Raw genomic sequence first — 12,536 nt, forward strand, 5'->3', positions numbered from 1 at the left:
CCAACAAGAAAGTGTCCGAGTCCACATTTTTGTCCAATAGAGGAAAGTCCTCCGCCCGTAGTTTTGGAATCCGGATCTCTGGAGACTCACATCGGGCTGAGGAGGGCTGCTGGAGTTGGAACTGGAGCATTCGCAGGCAGATGCCCACACTTGGCCTGCTCGCATCATTTGCTGCTTGCTCACGGCGTTCTTGTTCTGCAGCCTCTGTTCGTTCGCAATGTTCTGCACCTGCCATGAGGATCTCAGAGGCCGTCTGGTCTCCGGGCCTGGAGACGGTCCATGGCAGCTTTTAGGAGAGCAGCGAAGCCTGCCGGGCTGGGGGGATGGGCAGGTGTGGTGTGGCCCACCACGGGCCTCATCTCCGGCAACTGGCTCCTTAGAGAGCTTTGGCTGTGCTCCCCCTCGCCTTGAATAAAGTTGCCTTCCACCTCCTCTCTGCCCCATACCTGGACTGTGTCCTCCCCGCCACCATTCATAGCATCGGCCATCTCCTTAGCTTTGCTCCTTGTGATACTGGCCATCATTGCAACTGATGATCACTGACACAGACTGCAACCTGATGCACACACACACCTTATGGTATTTGCACTCAGACTGTCTAGTGTTGAGCTGATCTTAAGACTCCAGCAGCAAAAGCTACTGCTGGTAGATTTTAGTGTCTGGGAGTATGGGCCCCACACTCACACACACTAGTATCTCGATCCCACTTTGCTGCCGCCAATATGTGAGGGATACCACCCCTCATGCTTGCTTGACGTCAGCTACATCGAACTCACGAGATACGGTATGGTCACTGGTTACCAAGGCGTGATGTTACACCCTCCTGAAAGAGTGGGTAAGGTCAGTCTTGGTACAGTTTTCACAGATTCCTCCTGTCCACACTGGCACAGAGAGGCAACAAGCTGAGAGAGCCTTTTCACTGCCCCAGTGAAACAGCGCGTTTATAGCCCAGAAAGACTGCCACAAGTTCCTTGTTTGATATACCGTAAGCCCGGTCCACTAACAGGATTATATAGGGTAAGAAACCAACCAGCCGTAGTGTATTACTAGGCCGAAACATGGACGTGGGGATTCATGATCGAGATAGTAGACAGCACAAGATTAAATTATATATTTAATCGCCTTAAGGGCTCACTAGAGAATATACTATACACACACGGATATATACAGTGGTCTGAGGTTACAAATACAGGTGGTATGTTACAAACAGGATTAAAACAGAGCAAAAGTTAGTTTACCAGATGGATGAGTCCTTTTGAGTTGTGATGAGTCCTTTGCTGTAGTCACATGGAGGGCAGTGATGTCAGTAGGTTGCAGGTCACTCTAAACACATGGCACGATGTGACCCTCCTTCAGAGAAAAGACACGCCCGCTTGCTGGCACAAGCCTTTTAATCTGTAGCCAGACCCACCCCTCTCAGCCTCTGGGAGGGGTCCAACCCCCTCTGCTGGGCTGGCAGCACATGAGTCACAAAACAGATTAGGGCTCATGGCTCCACACCAGAATGTCGCAGGGAGGTGGTTCTGGGACCAGCATGGTACCATCATTTGGTTTCTGTGGGGAGATATGTATATCTTATCTCCCTGGCATCCCACCACCAGACTATAACCACAAGCCTGTTCATCGCGGCCACAGGGACACAAATATGTATCCGGTTTGTGCCTGTGATGGCCAGGCAATTCATAATTCCTTATAAATCGCCGGTTCCATGCTGTCTGCTAAATTAAATTGAACTAAGGGAATGGCCTAGACCCCTGCAGAGAAGTTTTTCCTGTTCCATTAGCTCGGTTCCTGGCTGGCTGAATGGAGGTGAGAAATTGTAAAGAAAGGTTGACTGCTAGAGGCTCTCTGCCATCTGGCTGGCTTTAAAGCAGCCTCCCCCCCCCTGTGTAGCTTTCAGCAGATGGTTGGTGTGGGAACATGGCTGACAGTAAATATTAATTCATATTCCTCACGCAATGATATTCTAAGGCTACTTTCACACTTGCGGCAGGACGGATCCGTCCTGCCACTCTTTCGCCGTGCAGCCGGACCACCGCTCCATCCCCATTGACTATAATGGGGACGGGGCGGAGCTCCGGCGCAGCACGGCGGTGCACGGCGAAAGCCGCCGGACTAAAAAGTCGGACATGCAGGACTTTTTAGTCCGGCGGCTTTCGCCGTGCTGCGCCGGAGCTCCGCCCCATCCCCATTATAGTCAATGGAGACGGAGCGGCGGTCCGGCGGCACGGCGAAATAGCAGCAGAACGGATCCGACATGGTGAACAGCCTGTCGGATCCATCCTGACGCAAGTGTGAAAGTAGCGTAATTTATTGAGATAAACCTGTAAATGCTAATGAGTTGACCACAGAATTTATGGGGTTCGTTGGCCAGGAATGGAGGTTTCTCTGATCCTAGCATTATAGTAGGTGCCTGGCTATCTCTGGTCAGGTAGGAAAATACAGAGGTCAACAGAAAAGCTGGGGTAGAGTGGGGAAGCACCTCTGTAAATATCTATATATTTGCAATCTGTGTAAGTATATACTTGCAATCTTCACATGACATAGACAGCACAGATATAGCCTTTTGGCAGTCATGAATGGGGTAAGCTTATTTTCCATCGTAATCACTATGAAAATGACAATACACATTGAGATCCCTGACATTTTACCACTACAAGTTATAATTTTAGTTTGCTTTAACAACAACAACAAAAATGATTTACTGTAAAACAGAAGTGCTCAGTGCACTGATGTGTCATACTGGCTGGGACCTGTAGTTCCTAGATTTCTCTCCTCTTTCCATCTCTTAGAGGCAGCAGAAAGGAGATTTCAGGAATGCCACATCCAGGAATCTGGATAATATTGTAGGTTTCCTACAGTGAAGTATGTCACAAGAATTAGGTGAAAAGGGGAATTTATTTACTCACAAACCTGATGTTTGTGCAAGACATAGTAACATAGTTTATAAGGCTTAAAAAAGACATCTGTCCATCCAGTTCAGCCTGTTATCCTGCAAGTTGATCCACATAAATAAAACCAAAAAGGAATACCTAATAAACTTGCATGACCCTGGGTTGACAAATAACCAGCTTCTTCTGGGGCGTCTGCGCTGCTTGCATTTACCTCAACAGTGATTTAAGTGACTTGTTTGGAAAATGTGTGATATGTTGGGCTGTTTGTTGTTTGCACACTAGTGTTGAGCAGAAATATTTAAAGGGGTTGGCCACTTTCTGGCTACTGTTGATGACTATGTGCCACTTATTTATATAGCTATGTTGATATTCTGTACAGTTTTCTATATTTCATAAGATATATGTCATCTTGTTGGTCAAATCTTTAGTGTTGTCCACAGTAAAGTCTTTTCCTCCATATGATGTCTCCTCCAAATACACTGCACCTTTCATCTGCTCTTGCACTGTTGGGAGTTTAGTGCAAATGCTGTGTGTTTGTATGCAGGGGGATGAATGATGTGTCTGGTCACATGACCCTCCATAAGCAGCCATCTTATGGACAGGACCTCTATGTGGACAGCACATAAGACTTGCCTAACAATGGGACATGGCGTATGAAATATAGCAAACTGCACAGCACATCAGCTAAAACTTTATTACTAAGTGCCATATAGTCATCTGATCACTAGTAGCCAGAAAGTGGCTAACCTCTTTAACTAAGAAGTGCTCCATGGTATGAAATGATTTTTCATAATGCTAATAAATGTTAACTAGACCACACTCCTCAATTTTCATTCTAAATAAGGCAAACAAGAATCAAACTTGAAGGTTACAGAACATCTCACAAAGAAATGAATAGCTTGTGAGGGAAAGATACTGCATGGTCTTCTGAGATTAGGTATATCTCACTGCAGCAGGCCTCACTGACATTGTTGGTTACGATTGGGGGGCATCAGAGCGAAGAAGCATTGTGGTGTATGTCCACTAGCTGCACTCAAAGATGAATTTGAGCTTTGGCAGAAACGCAGGCAGGAGATTACCAATGCCGGGCTTGTTGTCTGGCCCTGTCAATCATACGGCAGTTTGGTATTTCTTCACCTTTGGGCACACCCACTCAAAGGTGAAGAAGCCTGGCAAATGAGACAAATCAATTTGTTAGAATCAATTCGCTCATCTCTACTGCAGAACTATTTTTGTATCCAAAAGATGGACAACTTTCCGAATCTGACAGATCCTATTACATGCCAATAGAACAGACAAAGCATTTGGCTTATAAGAGAAACCACAATGCAGATGTATATACTCGAGTTGAAGATCAAGAACAAACATTTGTAGGAACATTAGTTTGCCTGATAGTTGCTTCATGTAAACACCTGATCAACCGAGAAATTTGCAAAAGGTTGTTAGCAGGCTGGATCTTTTATGCGGGCATAAGAAAGCTCATTTGTCAAGCACATTGACCCCCATGTAAACGAAGAGCCGCACAATGGTAGTAAGTAAGTAGAAATGATTAATTCGAGAAATTATCTGCGTGTGTACAGGATCTTTTAATGAGCGTCAATTGAGTTGCTCTTGAGTTGAGTTTCTTCAGTTTATCTTTGAAAAGGTAATTATTTTTGTAATCTAGCCAACTGTTCCTTTTAATTTTGGAATTGAAGATATTTTTTCATTCTTTACATTCTTTTACAGGCTCTATGAAGGTAAAGAACAGACAGAGTTTGAAGAGTCAATGAGAAAACTTTTTGAATCTATAAATAACCTCATGAAGAGTGAACACAAGACTACAATCCTATTACAGGTCTGTAAATTTACTTTTTTTTAAACCGTGGCCATATAGGGAAGCATACTTACCTGCTCCTCACAACTTTGGCTGCTTCAGTCCCTGGTCTCATCTGCCTCCCCCGGGTCCTCTGCTGTCAACCACCAATTTGATTCCACTACAGCCAATGTCTGATGACAGCAGTGACCTTGCCTTTGTGTTTTGTCACTTGGTCAACTGACACAAGAGGGGCAGGTCATTGATGTGGTCAGTCATTGGCTGCAACAGCATCTAAGAAGATGTTGACAGAGGAGGACCCAAGCAAAGCAGCTGTGGTCAGGGAGTGAAGGACCTGACCTAAAAATAGAAAACTTTATTTTCTGATGCCCTTAACATTTTTCTTTATCCATCTATGGAGCTGTTTGAGGATACTATGTGAGGGAAAATGTAGTTTTTTATATATATATATATATATATATATATACATTTTTGGTATACGTGTGACTTTTTTAAATTACGTTTTATTAATTTTTTTGGGGAGGTGAAGCAACAAAAAATTGCATTTTGACCAATTTGACTTTTTGCTATTATGGAATTTTATGGAAAATCTATTTTGATAGTTTGGGCAATTTCTGGTGCAGATATATCAGTTGTCTGCTGTATAACATAGCAGTCACCAGCCAAATATGGCATCTGCACAGCTCCTGGGTGAGCACAGCTCCACAAGTGATGCGTGAAAGTCACCGCTCATGTACACAGACCCATTGAAGTGAATGGGTCCGGATTCAGTGAGGGTGCAATGGTTCACATCACGTATTGCACCCACGCGGAATTCTTGCCCGTGTGAAAAGGGCCTAACTTAACAGCTAACAGGATGCATTTGCTATGATAAATTTGGCTCCACTGCACAGTTAAACAGGGCAACATATTACACCGTCCTGGAATATGGATACAACATAACTGTTTTGCTAATATTGATAAAGCAATGGTTGGTACTCCACAGGTGTATGTTGGTGTTCTGTGGTAGTGTGGCTTACCCAAATAGTCAGAAAATAGAACCACGGCACTCTGTTTGGAATTTTGATTCTTATATTCTTTTGTTTATTACATCCAGTTAATTTAAAAGGAACGTGCTAATGTTTCGGTCCTAACCAGACCTTGATCACGGCCTGAGTGCAGAAAGAGACATGGAGATGTTGGATATCGGCGTTCCGAACAAGGTCCTACAGTGATCAAGGCCTGGTTAGGACCGAAACGTTGGCCCGTGCCTTGTAAATTAACTGGACTCAATAAACAAAAGAATCTAAGAATCTAAATTCCAAACAGAGTGCCGCAGTAAAGTGTGCTGCACTTTGCCATATATTACATCTTCCCTATATAATCAGGCTTAACTGGTGTTAAGCAAAACCGGCTTAGTTGTCCATAGCAGCCAATCAGATACTACCTTTCTTTTTCCAAAGGAGCTATTCAAAATGAAAATTGGAATCTGATTGGTTGCTATGGGCAACTAAGCTGTTTTTCCTTTAGACCAGATTAGATCATTCTCCCCCACTAACTGTATGAGTAATCAACTGTTAATGTGGGTGCAGTAGAACATTATGAACACTGCTATACACTCAACCTGCAGTCTCCCTACTGTCTCTCTACAGCCGCAAAACAGTCTCCTTGCACTGTGTCTGCACTTGACCTCTCCAATATTCTTTTTAAACCAGTTTTCAGCCACACTGTCCCTATCGTATGGGTGCAACAGTTGCCTCCCCATAGGGCCCTCTATATAACGCTTCCTAGGTATAGGAAATTGCGAGTGGTGTTACATTCTCCCTTACTTAAAACCAGTTTGCCATGTCTCTCCCTATGCTTAGCTCACAGTGAAATGACATAGAGCGCATGGGATGAGGCTTTTATAGGGCTGTGACATCACAGGGGGATGGTTAACAGCGGATTGGCTGGCTGCACGGCATTATGGGTCATATCATGTTCCTGGGCTTCATATTTTCACTTTGTAACAAGTGCAGCCGCCACTTTAGTAAACACTGATTCAAATGCGGACTAAAAATACATGTGAATGTGAATGTAGCCTTAGGTGCACCAGTTCATAAATGTGGAGTGACTTTAAGGTGCTTACATAATAGAGCTCACTAACTTATGAACGATAAAAAGAAAACAAAAAATCTTTAATAGGATATACTGTACAAGGATAAAAAGAGGGGGCTAAAGGAAACCCCTATCAAACATGAAAACATAAATGCTTAACATAATAGAAACCATTTTTAGAAACTACACCCTTTAATTTATTCAAAACTTATTTTACAAACTTTGTTAACCCTTTAGGTGATCCACAGGAATTAAAGGGCTTCTGTCACCCCACTAAAGTGATTATTCTTTTTTTGGGCTGGTGAAATTAGTTATATTGCGATATATGACAATATAATTGTGTTACTTACTTTGATCCAGCAGTTTATGCAAAAAACGAAGTTTTATAATATGTAAATTCGGTCTCTACCAGCAAGTAGGGCGGCTACTTGCTGGTAGCTGCTGCAGAAATCCGCCCTCTCGTCGTGTTGATTGACAGGGCCAGCCGGGATCTCCTCCTCCGGCCAGCCCTGTCGGCATTTCAAAAATCGCGCGCCTGTGTTGATTCGGCGCAGGCGCTCTGAGATGAGGAGGCTCGTCTCCTCAGAACTCCCTCAGTGCGCCTGCGCCGATGACATCACCGAAATAGAAGACGTCATCGGCGCAGGCGCACTGAGGGAGTGCTGAGGAGACGAGCCTCCTCATCTCAGAGCGCCTGCGCCGAATCCACACAGGCGCGCGATTTTTGAAATGCCGACAGGGCTGGCCGGAGGAGGAGATCCCGGCTGGCCCTGTCAATCAACACGACGAGGGGGCGGATTTCTGCAGCAGCTACCAGCAAGTAGCCGCCCTACTTGCTGGTAGAGACCGAATTTACATATTATAAAACTTCGTTTTTTGCAGAAACTGCTGGATCAAAGTAAGTAACACAATTATATTGTCATATATCGCAATATAACTAATTTCACTAGCCCAAAAAAAAATAATCACTTTAGTGGGGTGACAGAAGCCCTTTAAAGCAAAATGGAGGTGAAATTTAAACATTTAATTTTTTTATGTAGATTTTTTCCATTCTTTAACCCTTTCACTACCGAAGGTTTCTTAGTTTTTGCGTTTTCATTTTTCTTCCTATCTTCCTTGAGCCATAACTTACTTATATTTCCGTTCACATAGCTATATGAGGGCTTATTTTTTTTGCAGGACAAGTTGTACTTTTTAATGCCACCATTAATTATGGCATACAATGTAGTGGGGGAAAAATCCAAATGGTGTGGAATTGGAAAAAAATTCAATTTCTTTACAGTTTTACAGGTTTTGTTCTCAATGAATTTTGTTTGCGACAAAACTGACCCATGCCCTTCATTTTCTGGGTTAGTACAATTACAACGATACCCCATATGTATCGTTTTTTTATGTCTAAATAGTGTAAAAATAAATGTAAACTTTTGAAAAAAAATGTTTTACATCACCATATTCTGACCCCCATATCTTTGTCATGGTTATGTCTACTGAGCTGTGCAGGGGCTCATTCTTTGCGTGACAATCTGTACTTTTTATTCATACCATTTGATTTTTCATACCATTAAAAAAATTGGGGTAACAGAAGCAATAAAAAAAAGGCAAATTAGCCATTTTGACCCTTTTTTCCATTACGCCATTCACATATTAGAAATATATTTTTATATTTGATTAGTACAGGCATTTCTAGTCGCGGTTATACCCATTATATTTTTTATTTAGTTTTCTTTTATTATTATACGGAAAGGGGGATGATTTAACTTTTTTTTTTTTCAATAGATTTTTGTTGTCAGAAGAATGGCTCATGCCAAGTACAAAGCATCACATAGAAAATACAGGCAAAGATATAAGTCACTGAGCACATTACTCCTGTTTTTTGTCTAAATACAAAATAAAAATATTTAAACAATTCTAAATTGCCATAGCAAAAGCTTGACATTCTAGTTATAAGAAACAAACTCATAATTAAACACTAGTCATTCCTTCAATCGTTAATGCCGTGTCCACTTGTATCCCTTAAGATGTATGCGCAACCTGTTCAGGAGACAATCAATAGCAGAAACACACATTTGTGACTACACCCAGTTTGCTACACTATCGTTCTACCCCGCCCCCTACTTCCTTACCAATTATACTCAGTTACTATTAGTGGTATCCGGAGTCGCTGGATACAGACTCTCCCAGATCTTCCATTTCAAGTTGTGATGTTCAACTTGAAAGGTTCTATGATTTAGAATGTATTCATAAGATTTCGTAGTATTGACCGCATTAACGATCTCTTGAAGATCAGGAATATTGTTGCTTTTCCAGTTCCTCGTGATTGCCAATTTAGTGGCGAGCAATAGGTGTAGTACTACTGTCCTAGATTTAAAAGGTATTTTATCCAGGTCTATCAGTAGTAAGGCTAGGGCAGGATTCGGAGAAATCTGGAATCCAGCGACTCTAGAAATTATAGTGAACACTTGAGACCAAAGAGAGTGTATACCAGTGCAGTGCCACAGTATGTGCAGTAATGTGCCTTTGTTTCCGCACCCCCTCCAACATTCAATGTTGGTACTAGGATAAAAAAGCTGTAACCTAACTGGGGTGTAATACCATCTCAATGTTGTTTTTAGAAAAGCTTCTAAATGGGCAACGCACTAAAGAGTGGATATAGCAAGTTTATTCGCTGCTAGCCATTGGGCCGTGGAGAATGTTGTTTTCAGCTCATTTTCCCACGCTAGAAATGGGGCCGTTTTTATAAACCGATCTTTGTCTCCCAAAAACATATACAAAGGCTTAATCCCCTTCTGAGCTAAGCCTGGAGTAGACCATTGGACCAGCAGTTGAGTATGATTTTTGAGGATAAAAGAGGGGTTATTCGACAAAGCATGTCTGATTTTGATATATGAAAACACCTCCTTCGGAGGAATACTATAAGATTCCTCAATATCCTTAAAGGTTTTTAAAGTTGAACCTGAAACCACATTCTCCACGGTGGAAATTCCGCTATTCTTCCACGCTTTGACATTTAGTTCTGGAACCAAATATTGGAGGGACTCTATGGGGGTGATGTGCGCCACTGATGTTGGGGTGGCATGACTTGAATCATGGTATTTTTTCCACATAGCTACCGATGTAGAAACATAAAAAGCGGGGTGAAGGCCCGAGTAGTCCTCATGTAGTGCGGCCATGAGTAGAGCACGCAAATCATGACCTGGGATTTGTGCCTGTTCTATGTGCACCCAGTGTTTTCCCACCTCTCCTTTCCACCAATCTTTTAGTTGATTTATTCTAGAGGCCAGATAATAGTCATGTAAGTTAGGCATACCCAGACCCCCACACTTTCTATGTCTACACATAATGCTTCTCGTTATTCTTGGTTTAGTTTTATTACAGATAAAAGCATTTAACATTCTATTGGCTTGGTTAAAAAAGGAAAATGGAACCGGAATAGGAATAGTGCGGAACAGATATGATAATTTTGGCAAAATGTGTTGCTGAAATGCAGCAATACGTCCTAACCAGGATAACTCTGTTTTGGCCATGCTATCCAATTCTGGTTTAAGTTCATGCAGGAGGGGGGGGGGGGGAGTTAGCTTTATAAAGTTCCTGGGGGGTAACTGTCACTTTAAAGCCTAGATATTGGACCATGGATTCCTGCCAATCTAAATGAAATTCTGTTTTCAACTGAGCCAAGATTGTTCCTGGGATCCCCAACGATAGAGCCTGGGATTTGCTCTGATTTATCTTGTAGTATGATAATGCTCCATAAGACTGGATGATATCCATCACCGCCGTCAAGGACTTACTGGGGTTCGTTAGGGACAAAATAATGTCATCAGCGTACATGGAAATACAGTGTTGCCTATTACCAATTTGTATTCCGGATACATCATTTGCCTGACGGATCGCTTGTGCCAAAGGTTCCAATGATAAGACAAATATCAAGGGAGATAAAGGACATCCCTGTCTCGTGCCATTGGAAAGTGTAAATGGGTCAGACAATACTCCATTCGTAAAGATGCGAGCTGAGGGATTGGAATATAGTACCCGTATGGCTTGCATAGTAGCCTCAGGGAACCCCATTTTACGGAGTACAGAGAAGACAAACGACCAATTTACTCGGTCGAATGCCTTCTCTGCGTCCAGGGTAACCATAACCGTCGGGATATGGGCACGGTTTCCATAATCTATTAAATTCAGTACTCTTCTGGAGTTGTCTGTAATTTGGCGCCCTTGAACAAAGCCCACCTGGTCAGAGGCCACTAAAGATGGGATGATATTTGCTAGACGGGATGCTAAAATTTTCGCATAAATTTTGAGATCAGTGTTTAATAAGGAGATGGGGCGGAAATTTTGGGGTGTGGAAGGATCCTTACCAGGCTTTGGCAAAGTTACTATAACCGCCTCCAACATTTCATTGGGCATGGTACCCGTGTCCATGGCACGAGACAGGGATGCGTGAAGGTGAGGTAACAGGTGATCGGAAAAGATCTTGTAATAGGAGTTTGGGAGCCTGTCCGGACCTGGGCTTTTGTGGTATGGCAGGCCCTTTATTACTTTATAAATTTCAGCCTGGGTGATAGGGGCACTAAGGGATTCACATTGGTGTTTATCCATAGCGGGTATCGCTAGGGATCCCAAGAAGTTTTCCATATCCCCAGGGGAGACCGGAACAAAGCCAGGTTCCTCCTGTAAATTATATAGTTGGGAATAATAGGATCTAAATTGATTAGCTATGGCTTTTGGGTCAAACAGCTTGTTTGTCTTGGAAGAGTCCCACAGAAATGCTATTTTTGATTTCGCAGCTCTTGCCTTAATTCGGCTTGCCAAGAGCCTCCCTGCCTTATTGGCTTGGGAATAGTAAGTAGCTTTAGTTTTCTGAGCGACAGCTCATATGTATGCAGGAAACTCTCTCTAAGTTGAGACCTAAGTATTTTCAGCTTATCCGAAAGTTCCAAAGAAGGGGAAGTCTTATTTAGTGCTTCTGTAGCCTGTATTTGTAATAGAAGGTCTTTTTGGTGTTTTTCTCTCAGTTTCTTATGTCTATGACTTATTTTCAGTAGGATTCCCCTAATAAACGCTTTATGGGCTGCCCATACTATAGTAGGGTCTGCTAGAGAGGCAGCATTAAATTTGAAAAATTCCTGTAGTGCTGCAGATATTTCAGATTGGTAGTTGGTATTGGCCAATATGAAGTCATTAGCCCTCCATAATGGATTTGGTGGGGTAGTAAACTCCTCCCTTATCTCCAAGGATACCGGGGCGTCATCCGACCAAGTGATCGTTCCGATCGAAGATTTCCCAGAAACGCTCAGTGACATTCTGTCCACAAGGAACAGATCTATGCGGGAATATGTTCTATGTGCAGGAGAGAAATATGTAAAGTCCCTTTCTGATGCATGGTGAATACGCCATACGTCAAATAGGGAATTAGCTAATAGAGAGGGCATGAGGGATGTTGCATTCAACCTGGAAGTAGAGGAGGAGTCTTGGGATGGATCAGGTGCTACATTAAAGTCGCCACAGATAATTACTCTTCCTTCTTTTAGGGACTGTATTTTCTTGAAAAGCTTATTAAGAAAACGCACCGGTCGAATATTCGGGGCGTACACTCCCACTAGGGTATAGACTATATTATTAATGACGCATACATGAATAACATAAAGCCCTCTTGGATCAATTACCGTTTTCTTTTCAGTGTATGCCACCGAGTTACGTATAGCTAAAAGAACCCCTCTCTTTTTACCGGAGCTATGGGAGTGTAACAA

At 42.7% G+C, this 12,536-nt stretch overlaps 1 protein-coding gene across 3 annotated transcripts in view; it reads left to right on the plus strand.

Moving 5' to 3' along the window:
* Nucleotides 1-12,536, plus strand: part of DOCK2 (dedicator of cytokinesis 2) — a 1,177,826-nt gene that overhangs the window by 486,144 nt on the left and 679,146 nt on the right. For all 3 annotated transcript variants that reach the window (XM_044280877.1, XM_044280878.1, XM_044280879.1), the window contains one exon: nucleotides 4,623-4,731. In XM_044280877.1, the coding sequence (XP_044136812.1) occupies nucleotides 4,623-4,731 (109 nt within the window). The remainder of the gene's footprint in view (nucleotides 1-4,622; nucleotides 4,732-12,536) is intronic.

Source organism: Bufo gargarizans, chromosome 2 (genome assembly GCF_014858855.1).
Source record: "Bufo gargarizans isolate SCDJY-AF-19 chromosome 2, ASM1485885v1, whole genome shotgun sequence".
NCBI classification, from domain to species: domain Eukaryota; kingdom Metazoa; phylum Chordata; class Amphibia; order Anura; family Bufonidae; genus Bufo; species Bufo gargarizans.